Genomic DNA, 22,959 nt, shown 5'->3' with positions numbered 1-22,959 from the left:
TCGTCACTGCACGCCGCCGCCGCCCAATCAGCCAGCGGAGCCAGGGAAGCCAGGGAAGCCGCACCGCCCACGTGTCCACAGGTAACGCGTCAGGCTAACCTGATCGAGGGGGGTGAGGGGGGTGAGGATCCGATCCGAACCAGGGATCCAGGGACCTCAGTCCGGGGAGGGGGAAGGGGGAGGGGGACGACCTATCGGAGGGAGCAGGGAATCCGGCACCTATGCATCCCCAGTCTCCGTACTCAGAGCGGGTTGGAGAGCGGGCGCCTCCGTCTAGCTACTCCTCCACACTGACCGCGCCATCTCCAGACTCCTCCCTCTCAGAAAAGCCTCATGTATTGTCTAGTTGAGTGAGAAGTACAGAGGACCAGAAGGCCTAATAGAAAATTAGATGAAAGGAAGCAGTGGTGAAGCTAGACATTCTTTCACTAAAGAATCAGTTTGGCGCAAGGCCCCCCCCCCCATAACGGGACAAGGTTATGCAGGAAAGTGAGAAACTCCCAGGCTATAGCTGTTGAGTCTGTCTTCTCCCCCCATGCTCCTCTGGTCCCCCATATCCTCCGATTCCCCACCTGCTTCTCTGTTGCCCCGGTTCCTCTGGTCCCTCCCATACTCTTCTGGTACCCCCTGCTCCTCTGGTACCCACCCTGTTCCTCTGTAACCCCACATGCTCCTCTGGTACCACACATGCTTCTCTGGTACCCCCTGTGCATCTCTGGTCCCCCACGTGTTCCTCTGGTCCCCCACATGCTCCTCTGGTCCCCTGTGATCCTTTGGTCTCCCCTATGCTCCTCTGGTCCCCCCGGCACTCCGCTGGTCCCACACATGCTCATTTGGTCCCCCATGCTCCTCTGTTCCCCCATTCTCATCTGTTTCCCCACATACTCCTCTATTTTCCTATTCTCCTCTGTTCCCCCACATGCTCCTCTATTCCCCCCCATTCTCCTCTGTTCCCCCCATTCTCTTCTGTTCCCCCCACATGCTTCTTTTGTCCCCCCTCCGCAGCGCTCATCTCCTCTCCCTGGCTAGCTGTGCAGTATGTGGATGGGCTGAATACAGACATGATCCTCAGGAGTTGGCACTGAGAAGCTGATCACATGATCGAAAAGACAGGCACCAGCACACAGTTGTAACATTCCGTTCTCCTGCTTTTTTCTTCCCCGCAATTTCCATCTAGATTTTCTGTGGCAGCAGACAGGATGGAGAGTGGGGGAAGGAAAGTGCAGGAGAAGGAGTGCCGGAGAAGGTTATGTTACAACTGTGGGTGGGTGCCTTTCTTTCCGATCATGTGATCAGCTTCTCAGTGCCGATTCCTGAGGATCATGTATCTTCAGTCCATCAATATACTGCACAGTTAGCCAGGGAGAGGAGGTGAGTTCTGGGGGGCGGGAACCAGAGAAGCGGGGGAGGCGGTCCGCTTGCGGAAGATAGAGGTGGAGAAGCAGGTGAAGGAGGATTGGTACCTCAATACTGTGCCTGGGGCACCATCCCCCTTGCCCCCTAGTTTCGGCAATGGAAGGAAGCATGTGATCCAAGGTCCCCAGCCCTTAAAAGTAAACTATTGATATTGATTTTCTAAAGGAAATTTTCACATTGCAAGGGACTTTTTTCTTACCTTAGTGAATTACTGTACTGAAAATTCACTTTGTAAAGAATACCCAATCACCTTCATGAAGAATAAAATAAACTGTATTTTTGTGTGCACATGATTGACTGATGGAAGCTTCATCCAATTCACCAAGTTAAGGGAAAAGTCCCTTAGAAAGGGAATAGCCTATTTTCATTTAGAAAATAAACCCCATTGTGTATGAAGGCATAGATGTCAGTTTTTCATTAACTATAGTCCAATAAATTTTAGATTTGACAAGTGCTATGCAAAGGTTGAGGGACTTCCAGGACTTCCAGACGACAGTAACTGTCTGCTTTGCAGTAGTGCAGGCATGTCCAAAGTCAGGCCCAGAGGCCAAATGCGGCCCCCCTGTTGATTTAATATGCCCCCCCTGGGGATTTGGATATATATATTGTTTGTGGCCCCCAGGGCCACAAAAGATATATACTGTATTTATTGGCGCTACATTGGAGGGGACAGGGAGGGGGCAAGACGAGTGCCATCAGATTACATGAAGAGAATCTCCTGTTTACTCAGCAGTGTCTCTATTGGAAGTCCCGTCTCCTGGGATGCCATTGGACGACTGTTCTGTCTATCATAGGAGGCAGGACTTTGTATTAAAGAGGCCACAGGGTAAACAAGACATTCTCCTGTTTGTAATCTGTCGGCACTCGTCCCGCCCCCTCCCTCTGCCCTCCGAGGCTGCAGATGGGCATCGTTCAGGCTGCACTGATGGCAATGGTAAGGCTGCATTTATGGCACATGTGAGGCTGCATTTATGGCACATGTGAGGCTGCATTTATGGCACATGTGAGGCTGCATTGGTTGCAATGTGAGGTTGAAATGATAAGGCTGCATTCATGGCAATTGTAAGGCTTTATTCATGGCAATGGTAATACAGTATATCCAAATAACACACCCAAGCTCATCCTTAGTCCTAAGCAGCGCTCTGGGATTCGTTGGGGCCACAAATAAAATATATACAGTATATCCAAATAACTTGCCCAAGCTTATCTCTTCACCACACACAGCCACAAAGGCAAGATAATTCTTGTTGGGCCGTGTATTAGTGCTCAGACGAACACACTTGGACAGAATTTTAATGGTTCAAAGAATGTCAGGCAAAATAGTCGGCCCTCACGCATGTTCACTTCATCAAATCTGGCCCTCTTTGAAAAAAGTTTGGACACCCCTGCAGTAGTGCAAAACTGCAACATGTATTTAAATTGCTGTTTGGCGAGTCCTTTGGGCTTCAAATTTAGTAATGCTTCAAAAGGACATATATAATAGTAGCTTGTAATTTGTTTCCAATGCTAGAACATTTTGGGAACAAGATTTGATTGAATTCCAAATATGAGCCCAGTTATCCTCATCAAATTTCTTACAGAGGTCTAGTTTCGATTTTTTAGTGAACTGATAATTTGGGACAGAATGTTTTATTAACAGAGTATATATAAAAGAGACCAATTCCAGAGAGTAAGGCTTTGTACACACGACCGAGTTTCTCGGCAAAAACCAGCAAGAACCTTGCTGGGAGATATTTTTTTGCCGAGGAAACCGGTCGTGTGTACATTTTCATCGAGGAAACTGTCGAGAACCTCGACAAGCCAAAAAGAGAGCAAGTTCTCTATTTTCTCGACGGGAGTCTGATTTGGCTCGTCGAGATCCTCGACGGGCTGGTTTTCGACAAGAAACTCGAACGTCTGTATGCTAAGAAACCCGCGCTTGCTCAGATTAAAGTATGAGACGGGAGTAAAAGTAGCATTTGTAATGGAGATAACACATTTTTAAAGCTGTAACAGACTGAAAAGTGCAAATCGTCTCTTACTAAACTTTTATTTAACACGCAAACACATGAAATTAGCAAAAGCAGCCCCTAGAGTTGTGCCAGTGGAATCTAACTTCCCCCGCCGTTGTATGTGTTGTATGTCACCGCGTTTGAGAACGAGGAGATTTTGGCTTGACAGTGTGTACGCAAAGCAAGCTTGTCGAGTTCCTCGACAAGCCTAACAAGGAACTCGACGAGGAACTCGATGTGTTTCGCCCGTCGAGTTTCTCGGTCGTGTGTACGAGGCCTAAGGGAGTCTTTTTAATTACTATTATTATAATTTTTGCAATAATTTTTGTATTAAATTGACATGCTCCCTATATGACAGCATAAAAATATAGACAGGTGCTTTTTATGGGGATGCCTCATCTCCCTGCACTGCACGCAGATTGCGGACACACTGAATCACCAACCTGCAATTTACCTTGTTGCTTCACCAGAATTTTGACAGCTCTGACCCAGAAGTGCTCAGAGCTTGGTCCTTCCAGGTTCAGTGAAAACTGAGGAGATCAGAGAACTGTTGTTTCTCAATCACCTCCCAGTCTTCACCCTGAAGTGGCAACAATCGCCAGTCTCCCAGCACTTTCCATCCAGTAGCACTGGGATAGAGGCAGGGAGAAGCAATGGGGTGGTGGTACTCCTGCTCTACATAGAAAAGCCAACTGATAATACATTCCCTTTAAGGCTAATGTCAGATCACATAGAATACCAGTCTGGTCCTGGTGGATAAGCCACTGCAAAGAAAATGTGAATGTGTAAAAATGCACTAATACAAATACCATACTATTTCCCAGGATAATGCTCCAAGCAGTTTTCCAAAACGACTGCAGAAGCACAAAGCAGTTTACCTTCTATTATTAGTTCTAGTGTTACAGTGCTAGAATAGCTTCGGTCCTGTTTCATTCAGATCAGTTTCCTTTTTTTTTTCTAAGATCAATAGAGGTTTTCAGTTACCAAGAGTATGTATTACTATTGTCTATGTCTTCTATGTGACCTGATGTGACTTTTTAATTACTTATCCCTCTAAATTCCCGAGAACGGTTATACCTGGAGAGGTATCACTCATGTTCTTTTTACTCAAGAGTGTACTAATACATATCCTATTACCTAGTTTTAAATCACTTTGGAGCTTTTAGTAAACCTGTGCTATGCCCAAGCAGGAAAAAGGCAACTGGTTAAAACAGTAATAAACCCAAAGGCAAACATTTATTATATTGCAGCTTCCCAATTCTTAGATGTAGTGGCATTTGTTTTCCTTTTTTTTTGTTGCTAGTTGCATTTTCACCTGGTGATCCAACAACCAGACACCTGTCTGTTGTTTTTCTACAGAACAAGCTGTCCTGCAGATATAGCAGTAGAGGGTTAAGACAAACCATTTAGCACTGACAAGGGAGCTTACAATGCCCCCTTGTCCATCACAGCTGACGTGCCGACAGTGCGACTGTGTGCCCAGTGGAATTTCTCTAGTCTCTGAGCCTTCGAAAGTCACCGAAGTGGTCGGGATTGACGAACGCTTTATGCCCAACTGTGCAGATTGGACTGCCATGACCTCACCTCCTATGTGCCTGTTTTTATCCTAAATGTGAGTTGAACGCATTTTAATAAAATTTCAGCATTTAACCCCTATGCTGTACTCAGAGTGGCACCGCTTTTTATCTCTCTTTCACTGCTTACAATGATCAGCTCTTATTTATGTAAAACTTTCATCCCAAAATGATAAAAACTGTTGCTGTAACTGCTGATAAAGTGTTATCTGGAGTTTGGCATCAAAATCTGCTAGTACATCCAAAGCTGCCCATAGATGGATCGAAATTGGGATGGTTCACCAAGGACTGGACGTATTTTGATTTATCTATGGCCTGTCCTGTTCAAGAGTAATCGATATACTGATTGCTTGCTCACGAATGGGCTTGCTGGAAAACTTTAGTTCAATCAGCACTATAGCCTACAGTAGTGAGTTATCTCCAACTGACTTACCATACCTTGTTCCACAATGGGGTTGATTTACTAAAAGTGGAGAGTGCAAAATCTGGTGCAGCTGTGCATGGTAGCCAATCAGCTTCTAACTTCAGCTTGTTCAGTTAAAGAGGGGGTTCCCCCTAAAAAAAAAAATTTCTAGCATGCCATCAAGCATACTAGCGCGAGCTACAGTATGCCTTTATTTATTTTTTTGGTGCCGTACTCACAGTTTAATCACGTAGTGAAGTTTCAGACTCCCCGCGGGGAATGGGCGTTCCTATGCGGAGGGAAGATGATTGACGGCCGGCTATGGCGCGTCACGCTTCTCCGGAAATAGCCGAAATAGGACTTGACTCTTCACGGCGCCTGCGCCTAGTCTGTGCGCAGGCGCCGTATAGCTCCGTGAAGAGCCGAGACCTACTCCGACTATTTTCGGGAAGCGTGACTCGCCATAGCCGGCCGTCAATCATCTTCCCTCTCCATAGGAACGCCCATTTACCGCGGGGAGTCTGAAACTTCACTATGGAATTTAAACTGTGAGTACAGCGCCAAAAAAATAAATAAAGGCATACTGTAGCTCGCGCTAGTATGCTTGATTTAATGGTAGAATCGTGTTATTTAGGGTGAACCACCGCTTTAAGCTTTGACAAAAAAACTGGAAGTAGATTGGTTTCTATGCACAGCTGCACCAGATTTTGCACATTCCAGGTTTAGTAAATCAACCCCTTAGTGTCTGTGTGGCCATCTTGGTAGAGGCAGGGTTTGCTTTCTCATACTCAGATAGCAAGGATAACTTAAAATTGCTGCACATTTTCAGTGGTAAGTTGTACACTTGCAGAGCACTTGAAGCACCAGGTGTAGTTGACACTTTTCCAATTTGTAACAAATTTGCATGTCAAGTCTCTGGCAAAGGCAAAGTTGCAGTAGTGAGTTTACAGCAATAGCTCTGCAAGTCTACAGCATGAAAATTAAGCCACAGTGACCCCTGTGGTGGGATGACTATTGATAAACATAACTGAACCAGAGCATGAAACAGACTTGCAGAATGTTTGCAAAGAAAGTTGATCTGGAGTCATGCAATGAGGACTTGCTGCAATTGTGCAACAGACTTGTGAAGCCTGGCAAGTCTAGAAATAGCTTAGCAAGTCTTTTTCAAACTTGCAGCACAATTGCTTGCTATCTGGGTGTTAGAGCTGCCGCAATGACTAGTGGGGTAATGACCAAGAAGCACAGATCCCTAGAATGAATATAACAAAAACAGGAAGATCATAGCACTGCAGGTTCTCAGGTACAGCTTCCTCTCCAGCAAGGAAAATAGTGAGCAGCACAGTAGATCTGGGAAAGGGGAAAATTGTGTTTTCAAGCTACCTAACTGAGTTTAATTGACAGCAGCAGGAGCCAATGGTGCCGTTGCTGTGTCTCAGCCAATCAGGAGGGAGAGTCCCAGATGGATGAGGTACACGTGGGCATCGCTCGATAGAGATGGGGCTCAAGTAAGTATTATGGGGGCTGGGGGGGGGGGGAAGGCTGCTGCACACAGAAGGCTTTTTATCTTAATGCATAGAATATACCAAGATAAAAAAACTTCTGCCTTTACAACCACTTTAGGCTTTGACGGAAAAAAAAAAATGGAAGCTGATTGGTTTCCAAGCAGAGCTGTACCAAATTGTTATCTCTCCAGGTTTAGTAAATCAACCCCAGTGTGTCACGAAGGGTGGCCTAGCAGCGTTCTACCCTGGTGATTTTGGAGTTTTGGGTCCTCTGGCACTTACCTTTGCTTGCTTTTGAGGCTTTTACGCTATTTTTAGTGGTTTTTTTTTCCGGGTATAACATTTCCCAGCTATCACTATGCATGCACATTTTCTACGCATCATAGAGCACTTTGTAAATTGTATGCTTCTGACGAGGTTCAAACATGTCACACATGAATTGTTATGTTTTTTCTATTTATAAAGTATAACTGGAGGACTAATGCACATATACTATGAATTGTATGAGTTTTTAGTTATTCAGTTATTCATTGGAGTGTGCACGTGTTTGAACTGAATTGCATTTATTTATGTACAACATTTTTAACAGTATATTGTGCTAAGAGGTGCCTATACAGACCTGTATCTGATATCTCAGGGGAAATGTCCAATGAGGAATCTGTTTAACCAAATTATAATCTGGCGATCTATTGTACAATTACAAGACAGGGGAGATCTGGTTATGTCTTGATTGGTTTTAATGGATTTTAATTATAAGTTTGTTAATGTTCAATAACAGTGTTGTTACTTTTGAAATATTATATAGTAGTTGACAGTGACCCATATTTTTGGGAGTTACCTCTAAGTATCAAATAACCCTGTATTTCTTCCATGACAGGTTATTGTGAAAAGTAACAACTGGTCATTGGAAATCTACCAGATTTAAATTTACTGACATGACACCCAAAATTTACTGGCACAGCCAAGTATTTACTGCCATTTCCAAAAGTTACAAAATTGCAGTTTTAAGTGCAGATTTCAGTATTTAGGCTACACATAAGTACAATATGCAATTAGCAATGTCATTTAGAGTCGGTTCACACTAGGGCGACACGACTTCCAGCGCGACTTTCAGAGGCGACTCCGACACGACTTGCGCATGAACCACAGGGCGATCTGGGGCGATTTACAACACAACTTGAAGTCGTCTCCAGGACAGGAGACTTTCCAGTGGCCAATAAAACAACAATCAGCTCTGGGAGAGGGAGGGGAAGGGAGGGGGGCAGGAGAGGTTTGCCTGAGAAATGTATGTTATCTTCCTGGAAAGTCGCTTCAGTTAAGACAGTGATCCGACTTCTGAGGCGATTTCCATTGAAATCAATGGGTACAAATCGCCTATAAGTCGGATTGAAGTAGTACAGGAACCTTTTCTGAAGTCGGATCGCCTTGAGTCGTGTGTATTAACACCGCTCCCATTCACTTCCAATGTTTTTCTCTACAGCGCGACTTGGGACGACTTGAGGCGACATGAAGTCGGATCGCAAGTCGCCCCAGTGTGAACCGGCTCTTAGGGTAGATATTCAGGCAGAAAGCATATTTCTTATTTTATTTTCAATATAGTAAGTAAGCAGCTCAGGGACAAGACTCAGGAGGGCAAGAAATTAGAATGGGCGGCACACACACATGAAACTGACTCTCACAGTGACACTGATAGTAGATGATGATGACACTTCACCATCCACGTTCCCTCTTGAGTCACAGTGACAGTTTCTCTCCACACCAGGTGGCCCCTTCAGTTGCCTCCAGTCCAAACAGCACTGACAGTCCCGCTCCCGGCTTGCCTTGCGCCAATCCCGCAGACCCGCACAAAGGGCACTGCCTACTACGCTCAGCTCCCTTGCACCATGACATCACATGCCACGCTCAGGCACCGCCTCCGCCAGACCTGACCCCCACCGGTACCGCCCAAACACACTGTAGCAGACACTAGGATGGTCTCGACTAACTCAGGGCCAGAGCTGCGCATGCCCAGTTTCGAGCCAAGAGTCACAGCCATATTTTTTACTGGCAACCTTTTCCTCTTACTGGCATTTACTGGCAGGAGAAAATTGCCTGTTTTTTATTGGCTGTCAGTAATAATACCGAAGGTTGTCAACACTGCTCTGTACCTTATTATTGACAAGCTTACTGTATATCGGTTAGAGCCTGTTATGATGGTTATTTGTCAGGACCCAAGTTTCCTCTTAAAGCAGATTAGCCTTGATCAGAAAATTTGTTACAAGATATGATCTGCAATTCATGGTCCAGTAGTATAGAACCCATTTAATGGATTTGAGCAGCATCAACAACAGTGTAACCATATGCTGTGTGATCCCTGTAAACCATTCTCTTCACAGAAACCTATTCTACCCCCACCTAACAACTGTACGTTTATTTTCTCCATCAGATCACCCCCCCCCCCCCCCCACAGCTATTACCTTTTGTTTCACTTGACCCTCCCTTTTAGATTGTAAGCTCTAAGAACAGGGCCCTCTGATTCCTCCTGTATTGAATTGTATTGTGACTGTACTGTCTGTCCTCATGTTGTAAAGCGCTGAGCAAACTGTTGGAGCTATATAGATTCTGCATAATAATAATAATAATAATAATATGCTGTGACCACGAACTTTAAAATAGTGAGTACAGATTCAAAATAATATGACGTAATTTCACATGTAAAGCATATCTAAACCCAAGTAGAAATAAAATATATATATTCCAGCTAGAACCGCACAATTAATCGTTAAAAAATCGTGATCTCGATTCAACCCCCCTGACGATCTCTATTGCAGAGTTTGACAATTCTTTCATATAACAAGTGGAAAGACTTATCTGCTCACTCAGCTGTCAAAAGAAAATATCTGGGCAGTCTGCCAAGTTTTTAACATGGAACATTGTAACTAATGCTTCCTTCTTAGATCAAAGGGATAAACTTCTGTGTGTAAATGCAGGAAGTTTAACCACTTAAATTCCAAATCTTTTTCTGACACTTGTTTCTTAAAGCGGAGGTTCACCCAAAATCACAACTATATTGTAACACAACGGCTGCAATATGTACATCATCAAAAGGCACAACATTTTTTTTTTCCATATGTAAATACCCTGTATTTGCCTTTCATAAAGTGACTTCCGGGATTCCCCTCCCGCGGGAGTAGGCGTTTCCCTGGCACCGCAATGCAAGGTGGGACTTCCTGGGAGCACAGTGCTGCAGCTCTATACCCGTACTGAGCCGTGTCATGTTTATTTAGATTTGTGCATACCATCACAACGGGGCGTGAACTTTCAATGACGCCACCCGTTGTGATGGCAACCTTTTAGTTTACAGCGCTACACGCAGGCGCGAGAATAAGCGGTGAATGCTGGGAGCTGAGCATTCGCCGCTTCCAGGAAATTATTGCTTGTGGGCTTCACAATGCCCACAAGCAAAATGGAAACTCCCGGTAATGGATTTTAAAACTCCTTCTTTACGAGGAAAACGGACAGCGGATACTTGCAGGGACTAACCAAGTGAGTGTACCTTAGTATTGGTAAATTGAATGCGGAAAAAGAAAAAAAAAAGTTTGGCCGCGAAACCCCCGCTTTAAGTTAAAATCAATATTTTTTTCTAGAAAATTATTGGAACCCCCAAACATTATATATATTTTAGCAGAGTCCCTAGGGAATAAAATGACAATTGTTGCAATATTTTATGTCACACTGTATTTGCCCAGCAGTCTTTCAAACGCAATTTTTAACAAAAAAATACACTTTAATGAATAAAAAAAAAAAGAAGCCGTAAAGTTGGCCCAATTTTTTTTAGGCCTGGTTCACACTGGTACGATTTGAGATGCGATTTGAGATGTCAATTGTCGGCAATGGCACCGTCCTAATCTGCGATTTACATTGACATCTGTGCAGAAACCTGCACAGATGTCTCTGAAATCGCGGCCGTAATCGAGACTGCCAGCGGGAGAGAAATCGTGCGAGTTCAGCTGAACTCGCACGGCTTCACTCCCGCAGCCCAGTGTGAACCTGGGCTTAATGTGAAAGATAATGTTACGCCGGGAGAATCGTGATCGATCTTCTAGGCAAAAAAAATTTGATTCTCATTTTAACTAGAATCGTGCAGCTCTAATTCCAGCCTACGACATAGAAATGGTTGGGGACTTTGAATGAGACATATAGACTGCCGCACCAGCACATGTCTCCATCCCCGAAATTGGAACAAGAAAAGAAGTTGGGACTTTAAATGAGATGCGATTTGATGCAAACAGTGGTAAAGTAATAAATGTGTAATAACCAAGCTCAAACTTACCACCCAAACAGCAAGCCACCTTCAACTGTCTAACTGTATGTTAAAAGCAGAGGATTGGTTGCACACATTTGCAAATGCATGGATAAGCTACAGGCCACTCCACGGCTCTCTGCGTTTCTGTAGTCCTAACTAAACTGATATAGTTTCCTCAATAGGAGGCATACAAATACTAATGAGTAGATGGAGGACGGGTGACTGGGAGTATGTGTCCTCGCCTCCACCTAAGAATGGTATGGTAGTGAGAAGCATTGGAAAAGACGCATAAGGGTAAATATATAAAAAAAAATATCAAAATCGCATCTCCATCCCTGTAATATGACATAGAAATGGTTGGGGACTTTGAATGAGGCATATAGACTGCCGCACCAGCACATGCCTCCATCCCCGAAATTGGAACAAGCTTATCCATACATTTGCAAATGTGTGCAACCAATGCTCTGCTTTTAACATACAGTTAGACAGTTGAAGGTGGCTTGCTGTTTGGGTGGTAAGTTTGAGCTTGGTTATTATGCATTTATTACTTTACTACTGTTTGCATCAAATCGCATCTCATTTAAAGTCCCAACTTCTTTTCTTGTTCTAATTCCAGCCTACCAGGCCTAAGGCCTCGTACACAGGACCGAGGAACTCGTCGTAAATTAAACATAGTTTTCCTCAACGAGTTCCTTGTTAGGCTTGTCGAGAATCTTGACAAGCTTTCTTTGCGTACACACTGTCAAGACAAAATCTCATTGTTCTCAAACGCGGTGACGTACAATGCGTACGACGGCACTATAAAGGGGAAGTTTGATTCCACTGGCGCCACCCTTGGGGCTGCTTTTGCTAATCTCATGTTACTGCATGTTAAGTAAAAGTTTGGTGAAAGACGATTGGCGCTTTTCAGTCTGTTACAGCGTGACAAATGTACTATCTCTATTACAAACCCTGCTTTTACCGAAGGCACGCTCCCATCTCATACTTTATTCTGAGCATGCGCGGGTTTCTAAGCATATACACGAACGTGTTTCTCGTCGTAAACCAGCCCGACGAGAAACACGACGAGGAAATTGAAACTCCTGACGAGGACTTGTTCTCTTTTTTTCTCGTTGAGTTCCACGACAGTTTTCTTGACGAAAAACATACACACGACAACAAAACCGTGGATTTTTTTCAGACGGAATTTTGGCTCAAACTTGTGTTGCATACACACGGTCACACAAATGTTGTCGGAAATTCCGAACGTCAAGAACGCAGTGACATACAACACTATGACGAGCCGAGAAAAATTAAGTTCAATGATTCTGAGCATGCGTAGGATTTTTGGGTGTCGGAAATTGCATACAGACGATCGGAATTTCCGACAAGAACGTTTGCTGTCGGAAAAATTGAGAACCAGTTCTCAAATTTTTCTTGGTGGAAAATGGAGCCTACACACTGTCGAAATTTCCAACAAAAAGCTCACATCGAACATTTGTTGTCGGAATTTCCGATCGTGTGTACGCAGCATTACACTATATTATGACCCAAAATGTTATTTCTACATGAATGAAGATTTTTTGCTATTTCACACAGCATATAACAATTCTATACATCATTTACATGCAGCCAGACTTGCCATATGTCACCATTTTGTCCTGCTTTAACTCCCAATTATTGTCAGAATATATTGGTGTATTCAACAAAGCAGTAATGCCAAGCAACCAATCAATCAGAATCAATTAGCTACCTACCGTGTTTCCCCGAAAGTAAGACCTACCCCAAAAATAAGCCCTAATTTAGAATGCTTGTAAAATCCTATTATCCACTCTATTACAGAAGTATATAATGTACAATGTGTGTGTTTCTGTAATTTAATTGTGGGGAAGAGAGCTCCGGTGGGTCACAGAAGCGGCCCTATAACGAAGGTAGTTGGCACAATTATATTACAGAAACACACACATTGTAAATTATATACTACTGTAATAGAATGGATTATTGGATTTTACAAGCATTTTAACTCAGTTCACACTGGGGATTCCTGGCAGGCAGGGAGGGAGAGGAGGAGAGAACACAGCACATTACATGGTAAGACCTACTCCCGAAAATAAGCCCTACTGTGTTTTTTTGTTGCCAAAATTAATATAAGACCCAGGCTTATTTTCGGGGAAACACGGTAGTTACATAATCAGGTTGAAAAAAACAAAACAAATACAAATATAAAACCTCCATACAGTCAAGTGGAAGTAAAAAATTAAAAAAAAAACTATAAGAAATCATCCAATTTGATCAATTAGGGGAAAAAAATTCCTTTCAGATCCTCATGAAGGCAATTGAATATTTCCTGTATCTCTGTTTTTTTTTGTTTACCTATAAATAATAATGTTCATTTTGGAATGCATCCAGCTCTTTTTAACCCCCCTGACGGTAAACCCGAGCGCGACTCGGGGTTGGTTTTACATGTTAGGATCGGCAAACCCGAGTCGCGCTCGGGCTGGACGGGCTTACCTTTCGCTGGATCCACAGGCTTGGTTTACTCACCTTGTCCCTGGATCCAGCGATGCCACCCGCTGTGTGAGCGAGCGGGACCTCCTCGCTCGATTCACAGTCCCCGTGTGACGCCGATCTCCGTTCCCTGCGACGTTACGACGCACGGGGACGGAGAACGGCGCCAAATTCAAAAAAGTAAACAAACACATTACATACAGTATACTGTAATCTTATAGATTACAGTACTGTATGTAAAAAATACACACCCCCCTTGTCCCTAGTGGTCTGCCCAGTGCCCTGCATGTACTTTTATATAATAAAAAATGTCATTTCTGCCTAAAAACTGTAGATTGTCCAAAAGTGTCCCTTTATGTCAAAAATGGTTTTAGATCAGCTAGAAAACAGCGATAATAAATTATAATCACTTGCAGAATTGTGCGATAGCGATTTGCGGGGAAATTCGTCATAAAAAAAATAAAATAATGACAGCGACAATTCTGCAACTGCAAATTTCAGTGATTTTGAGTTGATTACATTATTGAATAATTTTTATTATAATTATATTATTATTTGTTATAATTATTTATAATTATTTATTATATTATAATTTATAATTTTGTTTTAAAAAAAAAAATCATACCCGGGATGCCTACAAGACTCTTGCTTGGTCAGATTTAAGTGAGTTATTTCTAAAAATTACAGGCCTACAGTATAAAACGCCAATTTCCTTGCAAAATAAATGTACCGCTTTTGGTACGTAATTCCAGACAGAATCATACCGCCAGGGAGGTTAAAACAATCTACTGAGTTAGCCATAATTTATCAGTTATTTAAAGTAAACTGAAATTCGCTATAAATCATTTCAATTTGCACACAAGCATCAGGTTCCGCCACTGATTTTTCCTTCCAATCGCCAATTTTTTTCACTGATCACAGAAAACTTTGTAGCATGCTGGAAAAAAATTTTGTCCAACATTGATCATTTTCATTGCTTTATAACGCTTACTATTGCTTTTTTTGTAAACTCATCCAGAATCAGATTACTGTCACTTGTGAAGATTAATTGTATGCTTCTCCATCGAAAAGAAGCAATGTTTAATGCAGGGTGGATATAAATCAATGACGTTAAAAACTTTATTTTTTTTACTTAAATCAGATTTTTTGGATTAATTATTTTTTTGGATTTTTAGAGGTGATTTACTTAAAATATTGAGAGCAAAACATACAGAGAATAGTATACAGCACAGTATTCTTTCTGTGATTGCATAATTATTAGTCCATGCATGATCCCCTAGAATTTCCTGAGATGCTACTGAATAAATGAAAAGATGGGTCTATAAAAAAAAACACACAATACATTACAGTTGTGTAATTAAAATGTTCCAAAATGTTTTCATTTGGATACAATAATAGACCTTGAATTCTAGACAGCTTTCTTCTCTTGTTTAGGTTTTAAAGGGCATCTAAACCAAAGAGTTAGAATGTCCAATATTGCAGCTCATCAGTCCATAGGCCTCGTACACACAAGAAACTTGCTGGGAGATATTTTTTTGCCGAGGAAACCGGTCGTGTGTACATTTTCGTCGAGGAAACTGTCGAGAAACTCGACGAGCCAAAAAGAAAGCAAGTTCTCTATTTCCTTGACGGGAATGGTGAAACTTTCCTTGTCGAGTTCCTCGACAGCCTAACAAGGAACTCGACGAGGAAAACAATGTGTTTCGCCCGTCGAGTTCCTTGGTCGTGTGTACGAGGCTTCATATGTGGTGGCTGCATTTGTTTTTGTTTTTTTGTTTTTTGCCTAAGTATACTTTATGCAGGTACAGAAAATATCTGTTGATCCTGCCAGAAATACCAAATTCTTGTCACTTCCTATGAGCTGAACTCAAATCTCAAACAATGCTATCAGCTCCCATGAGTTCTCTTTTGTAAACTACAGAACGCCACCCTCTATGCTACAATGATGAAGAGAGGGGATAAGGGGCCAAATCCTCAAAAGGGATACACAGGCGGAACTGCTGTTCAGCCTGCGTCTCCCTGTGCCTATCTTTGGAACTGATCCTCAGAAGCAGTTTTCCAAAGATAGGCAGAAGATCTGACATCTGTAAGACACTTACACTGTCAGATCTTAGGATGCAGTACTGCATCCGCCGCTGGGGGCATTTCGCGTTGAAATGCCGCTTTGCGTATGCAAATGAGGACTTACGGAGATCCACAAAGCTTTTCAGCTTTGTTTTTTCTGCGTAAGTTTACGTTTGCATACGTAAAATTAGGGATGCTTTTACAAAGTGTAAACTAGTTACACCTTGTAAAAACAGACCTTTTTTTCGATCGCCGCTATTTTTTTTAAATTTTGAATTTTATTTTTCGGCGCGTAACTTTTTTTTTACCCGACGCAACTTTATTGTCCCGTCGCAATCCACAAAGCCCGGCATAACGTAATTTCGCGCGCTGCCGGTCGGGAAAATGACATCACGAGCATGCGCAGTACGGCCGGCGCGGGAGCGCGCCTCATTTAAATTGTCATCGCCCCCTGCAGAAGAGGACTGCCTTGCGCCGGAGACATTTAAGTTACACGGCCGAAAATTTCTAGGTAAGTGCTTTGTGGATCGGGCACTTAGGTAGAAATTTTCCGCCAGTGTAACTTAAATGGTAAAAGTTAAGTTAGGCTACGTTTTTGTGGATTTGCCCCAAGGTTTTTAGGCTAAATTGGAAATGAGAAACAAACAAAAAGGATCTCGGACTGTACAGACCACACAAGGAGTAAACAATTTGTAATAAATCCGTACAATTTATTGGTAACAAAATTTTTTTTTTTTTATCCAATGTACATATTAATTGTTAAAAACAATACTAGTGCTGATAGATCATTGTGTACATTCATACACCAGGAAGGAATGCTGGTAACATAAGTCCTCATACCCGACGCATTTTGCCAGACTTTGCTTCACCCCCTTCCTCTATTGCCCCTTGACATATTGAATAGACTACATCTTGACTGAACGAGGACTGTATACCCAATATCCTAGTAGGTGATCTAATTTGGAATGTAATTTGGTGGGGTTCCTTGATGCTCCAGCACCCACCCAGGGAGTGATGATGCTGTTGTTTCCTTGGGCTTAAGGTGGGTCCCACGTAGTGAATGCAAGAATGTATTGAATATTGATATGTATGAATATTGTATAATATGTTATTGTCTTTTCATAGATAAGTGCTGTAATGTCTTCATAGGCCCTGATGTAGCAAAGTCTGGCAAAACGCGTCATATATGAGGACTTATGTTACCAGTATTCCTTTCTGGTGTATGCCTGTACACACTGATCTATCAGCACTAGTATTGTTTTTTATATTGATTGTTAAAAACAATACTAGTGCTGATAGATCATTGTGTATATGCATACACCAGAAAGGAATGCTGGTAACATAAGTCCTCATATATGACGCGTTTCGGCAGAATTTGGCATTGGATAAAATTCTTTTAATTTTTGTTACCAATAAATTGCATGATTTTATTACAAATTGTTTACTCCTTGTATGACCTGTACAGTCCAAGATCCTTGTTTGCTTCTCTAAATATACAGTACAGATGATGGCCATGAGTGGCACTTGATTAATAGATTTAAAATGGGAAAGGTGCCTAGGTTTACAACGCTGTCCAAAAATACAGTGCCATGCGTGAGCAATGTCCCTTTTAGACAGGACGTGTGTTACTGGCAGGATCACTAGGTGAAAATAAAAGGGAAAAGGCCTAAAAAAATGACTGCAGCCATCACATCTAGGGATTAGTAAGCTACAATGTTTTCAGTTTTCATTCTTGGGTTTAGATACTCTTTAACGTGTGTTTGAACCCTAAATTGAACCCATGAGTAGAGCAGCCATTGCTGACTTACTGTATTTATTGGCGTATAACACTCACTTTTTTACCCTGAAAATAGAAGGTAAACTGTGCCTGCGTGTTATACGCAGGGCGCTGTGGAAAGTTTTTTTCCTGAAACTTCCCTCTTAAAGTTAGGGTGCGTGTTTTACGCCTGTGCGTGTTATACGCCGATAAATACGGTAATTTTTTTAAAGGTGCAGGCTCCAGGGGGTTTATTTTTTAATCTTATTTCACTACCTATTATGTGATATTCCCAGAACAATCATGCAGGACGGCAGTCGTGAATTTAAGAAGAAAATATCGAGAAGCAAGGCTCAGTACAACTACCCCAGACCTGTACCATTTCAGCTTTTCTCTCTTCGGGGTGCCCAATGATTGCACCAAGTCTTTCACTATCCTATCAAGACCCCTAAAAATCTCTTCTTGTTTAAATACAGAAAAAAAAGAATATTCGCCCTTTATTCAATAGTGGTGTAAGTCCAAAAACAAAAATGTAATATATTGCAGCTTACCAAACCTTAAGTCTCGTACACACGGCCGGGAATCTCGTCGGGGAAAAAACGTTGGTTTTCCCGACAAGATTCCTGGCAAGCTTTTCTTGCAAAGCTGAGTGTACACACGACACATTCAAAAGAACCGCCGTTCTTTTGAATGCCAAGAACGCGGTGACGTCATCGACAAGATGAGCATGCACTCGTTACATTCCATGCCGTCGCCGCCATCTTGCTTCACCCTACACTATCCTTGTAAGCTACCACGCATGCGTCAAAGTCTCGTCGAGCATGCGCAGGCTTACAGGAGGACAGGTAAGCTTGTAGCTGCCTACACACACACAGTTTTCTCGTCGGGAAACAGGCCGACGAGAATCCAGATGAGAAAATAGAGAGCAGGTTCTCTATTTTTCTCGTCGAGATTCCCGGCAGTTTTCTCGACGAGAAAACATACACACGACCGTTTTTCTCGGCAAAAAGCTCTGCCAGCAGTTTTCTTGCCGGAGAAACTGGCCGTGTGTACGAGGTTTAAAAAGTGGTGGCTGCCAGTAGCCCACTTTGGGGATGATTTACTAAAGGCAATGCAGTTGCTCTAGAGCTTAGTAAATGAGGTAAAGCTTCACTTTGCAAAAAATACCTAATCACATGCAAGGAAAAAAAATGAATTTTTGCTTGCACATGATTGGATGATGAAAGTCAGCAGAGCTTCTGCTCATTTGGTAAGCTGTGGAGTAACTACTCTTGCAAAGTGCACAGTCTATTTGCCTTTAGTAAATCAACTCCTTTATGCCTTAGAGGGGCTCAACTCTATGGAGAAGCAACAGAGACACCCATGGACAGCAGCATTGTCAATCTGAAGGGAGTGCAGTGTTAGATGCACTAGCAAAATTCTATGGACTTGACTTTCAGGCCTGACACCAGCTAACACTTTTTAAGCAGTTAAAGCAGCATGTTTTTTCCTTTTGAGATACATATTTTACAAAAATTATAAACGCTAACCATTGTAAGCACCACTATCAGTGTTAAATGGTTTGTCCCAAACCTCTAACTGCCACTTTTGTGGGACATCTTGGTCTGTTAAGGGAAGTTGAAAAAGAACTGACTTACTGGCCAGATCAACAGGTGAAAATAAAGGAAAAAAGCCGTACAAAAGAAAACGAATGGAGCCATCAAATCTAAGAATCGGTGAACTGTAATATATAAAATTTTCGGTTTTGTGTTTACTACTGCTTTAAATTGAAAACTCATATTGTAATGTAAATTCGGTAAGCACAGAATGTGGCTGGTAGCAAACAAAGTGCCAGATCTACAGATAATTAGATGGGCGCAGCGTATCAGAGATACGCTATGCCATTGTACCTTACCAGGCGCATCTTCGAATCCTCAAAGAATTGCGCCTTAAGTTACGGCGGCGTAGTGTATTTCTGGCGGCGGAATTCAAATCGGCGGGTAGGGGGCGTGATTAATTTAAATGAAGCGCGTCCCCGCGCCGAATGAACTGCGCATGCGTCGTTCCGAAATTTCCCGCCGTGCATTGCGTTAAATGACGTCGCTAGGACGTAATTTTTTTAACTTAGACGTGAGTTACGTCCATCCCTGTTCACGGACGACTTATGCAAAAAAAAAAAATTCAAATTTCGACGCGGGAACGACGGCCATACTTAACATGACAAGTCTATCTATACGCCGCAAAATACCAGCTTTAACTATACGCCGAAAAAAGCCGACTACAGACGACGTTAGAAAATGCGACGGCCGCGCGTACGTTCGTGGATCGTCGTAAATCGCTAATTTGCATAGCTGACGCGGAAAACGATGCGAACTCCACCCAGCGGGCGCCGAAGTAATGCACCTACGATCCGAAGGCGTACAAAGCCGTACGCCTGTCGGATAGAACCCAGAAGCCGTCGTATCTTGGTTTGAGGATTCAAACTAAAGATACGACGCGGGTAATTTGAAAGTATGCCGGCGTATCAGTAGATACGCCGGCGTACTCCCTATGTGGATCTGGCCCAAAGGGCCATATTCACGAATAATTGCGTCGGCGTAACGTATCATAGATCGTAGATACGTTACACCGCCGCAAGTTTTCATCACAAGTGCCTGATTCACCAAGCACTTGCGATGAAAACCTATGCCGGCGGCCTCCGGCGTAAGGCGGGCCAATTTAAATGGGCGTGTGCCATTTAAATTAGGCGCGCGCCCGCGCCGGACCTACCGCGCATGCTCCGTTTCCAAACTCCCGCCGTGCTTTGCGCTTTTTTTCGAACGGCGACGCGCGTAGCGTAATTCCGTATTCCCGGACGGCTTATGCAAACGACGTTGATTTTTAAATTTCGACGCGGGAACGACAGCCATACTTTAGACAGCAATACACTTGCTGACTAAAGTTAAGGCACCAAAAAAAAAGTGTAACTTTGCGATGGGAAACTAGACTAGCGGCGACGTAGCGAACGCGAAAAACCGCCGTGGATCGCCGTAACTCCTAATTTGCATACCCGACGCTGGTTTACGACGCAAACTCCCCCCAGCGGCGGCCGCGGTATTGCATCTTAAGATCCGACAGTGTAAAACAATTACACCTGTCGGATCTTATGGCTATCTATGCGTAACTGATTCTATGAATCAGTCGCATAGATAGAACAACAGATACGACGGCGTATCAGGAGATACACCGTCGTATCTGCTCTGTGAATCTGGCCCAAAGATTTTAAGATACAGTCATTTGCTTAGGTCCCTGATTTACATGGAACAATTACTAGATTGTGTCCCAGAAAATGCTTGTCCTAGAAGACATCTATGTTTTTCAGGACTGAAAAACTGTACCCAAAAACACTACTTTTAAATATATTCAATAAATGAACTCGGCATCAAATGTCCCTGGACATTATATCTGGGTTTTAATTTTTTTTTCCCTTAAAGTGTTTTATATTCTCTCCCTATTTACCATGCAATTGTGACCACCCAGCTGTTTTGTTTTCTTGGTTCCCCGTCCAGCAGAAAAGTGTCCATAAAATGAGCTTAGAATGTTATTAAGGCAGCAGCGATGACCTTATGTTAACCTAAGTAATTACTTTGCATGCACCTGCTGCATAATTAAAAATTTTAATTGCCACCTTCATAATTCTCTTACCTGCTGATAGTTCCAGTCTTGGGGTGCAAAGTTGCCGTCCACCACCTCAAATTGGAAATTTGTGTGTGGCACCTGGTGCAGAACATATGTCCACCAAGACGCCCGGTATCCATGACTTAAGCTCATGGCTCCTTCCCGATCACAAATAAATTAAACCACGAAAAATGTTTTAAAAAAAATTAAAAAGGAAAACTGGAAAGAATAAAACTCCTGGGTCGAAGCTGTGAGAATGCAGATATCGCAGCTCTCAGTTTTCTGTGTTCATCTTGTTAGCAGTGACTCCAGCCAGTAGACATGGTGGGAAATGATGCATCTGGAGTGTAATTGCTTATAGCAAAAGCAGAGAGAGATGAAACAGGGGGAGGAGGCAAACATGTAGGTCTATCCCTATCCATTCAGACAGAATACATTGGGATTCAGGAGTGAGGAAGGGAGCAGCAGCACCTCCCAGTGGTTTATTAACACATCCTCTATTAATTAGTTAGGCACTGTGGTCCTTTCTATTAAGTTGCAAAAGCCATTTAGCAAGACATCTGACCTCTCCCAGGGGTTGGTTCACTAAGTCTCAGCATGAACCTGATGCTGGAGCTGGAGCACTGAATGAAACCTGGCAATGCTGAGATGCAGTAAAAGTCAGACTGCATAGGGTGCTCCATAAATGGCAAGACAAAGAGATTTCAGACGTATAAACTGAACAAAAAGGGGTAGCCATTCATTTAGACATAAATCTTTTTGGTCTATTTTTTTGGCCACTGTAGACTTTCACAGTTTCCAATTAACAGAATAACGCTCCAGAAAAATACCCATTTTAAAGTGTCTGTGTTGTGTGCAGCTGCCAGTCAAGATTCAAAATAGCAGGGTGGCATTGTAGCAATGCGTAGACAGGTCGCCTACAGCTGTATTAGCTAGTAAATGCTGGCCCAGGCTGAGGGAGGAAAGAGATCAGAAAGCCTCAGTTACCAAGCTTTTTGGTTCCAGCTTGCCCACCTGTAAAATAAAAAGGGGAAAGGCTGTGGTCTAAGAGTTCCTTAGTCTGGTACTTGCCTGCTCTGTACCGTACATGCTGTGAAGGAGGACTGGCGCCTTCCATTCCATCGGAGGCACCAGGATTTCAGAAAATATCCAAGCATGGGAAATGCCAAGATGGTCTACCACCTTGCAGAGGTATGCCCGGGCAGCCATGATATAATGTATAAAATAGTGTAGCGGTGCCAAAAAATACCTATATATTCATAAAGTGGTAAAAGGGGCACCCAAAATCCCAGTGTTATAGCAAATCACATAAAAATATAATTCCTACTCTTACACTTAATATGCCTGGGCAGCTATTCAGTTGTAGTTAGGGTCAGCCATTTAGTTGTAGTTAGGGTTTTTGTTGTTTCGTTGCAACCTACCCACCTGTTATATATAAAGGGGATAGATTGGGGTCTAAGGGCTCCTTGGTTTGGTTCTTGCCTGCTCTGTACCATACATCCTGTGAAGGAGGCCTTCTAGACCTTGCATTCTGTCAGAGGCACCTAGATTCCAGAGAACGTCAAAGCATGGGAAACGCCATGGTGGACTACCACCTTGCAGAGATATGCCTGGGAAGCCATGATATAAAATATCTAACCGTGTAGCGCTGCCAAAAAATACCTATATTCATAAAGTGGTAAAAGGAGCACCCAAAATCCCAGTGCTGTAGCAAATCACATAAAAATATAATTCCTACAATTACACTTAATATGCCTGGGCAGCCATTCAGTTGTAGTTTGGGTCAGGAAATGGACTCTGTTCACATTAAACTGTAATGTTAAAAGACTTTTAAGTCTTCTAAGC

General features: G+C 42.8%; 1 protein-coding gene across 2 annotated transcripts in view; it reads right to left on the bottom strand.

Annotated features, from left to right (window-relative positions):
- Positions 1-21,483, bottom strand: part of TTYH1 (tweety family member 1) — a 202,848-nt gene extending 181,365 nt beyond the window's left edge. Inside the window, exon 1 of one of the 2 annotated variants that reach the window (XM_040325776.1) lies at positions 21,142-21,483. In XM_040325776.1, the coding sequence (XP_040181710.1) occupies positions 21,142-21,267 (126 nt within the window). In that variant the 5' untranslated portion in view covers positions 21,268-21,483. The remainder of the gene's footprint in view (positions 1-21,141) is intronic. The other variant, XM_040325777.1, reaches the window with a different exon arrangement.
- Between the last annotated feature and the right edge of the window lie 1,476 nt (positions 21,484-22,959).

The sequence above is a fragment of the Rana temporaria genome, chromosome 10, assembly GCF_905171775.1.
Source record: "Rana temporaria chromosome 10, aRanTem1.1, whole genome shotgun sequence".
NCBI lineage: Eukaryota > Metazoa > Chordata > Amphibia > Anura > Ranidae > Rana > Rana temporaria.
The sequence above is the reverse complement of the archived record's forward strand: the minus strand, read 5'-3'. Positions and strand labels throughout refer to the sequence as shown.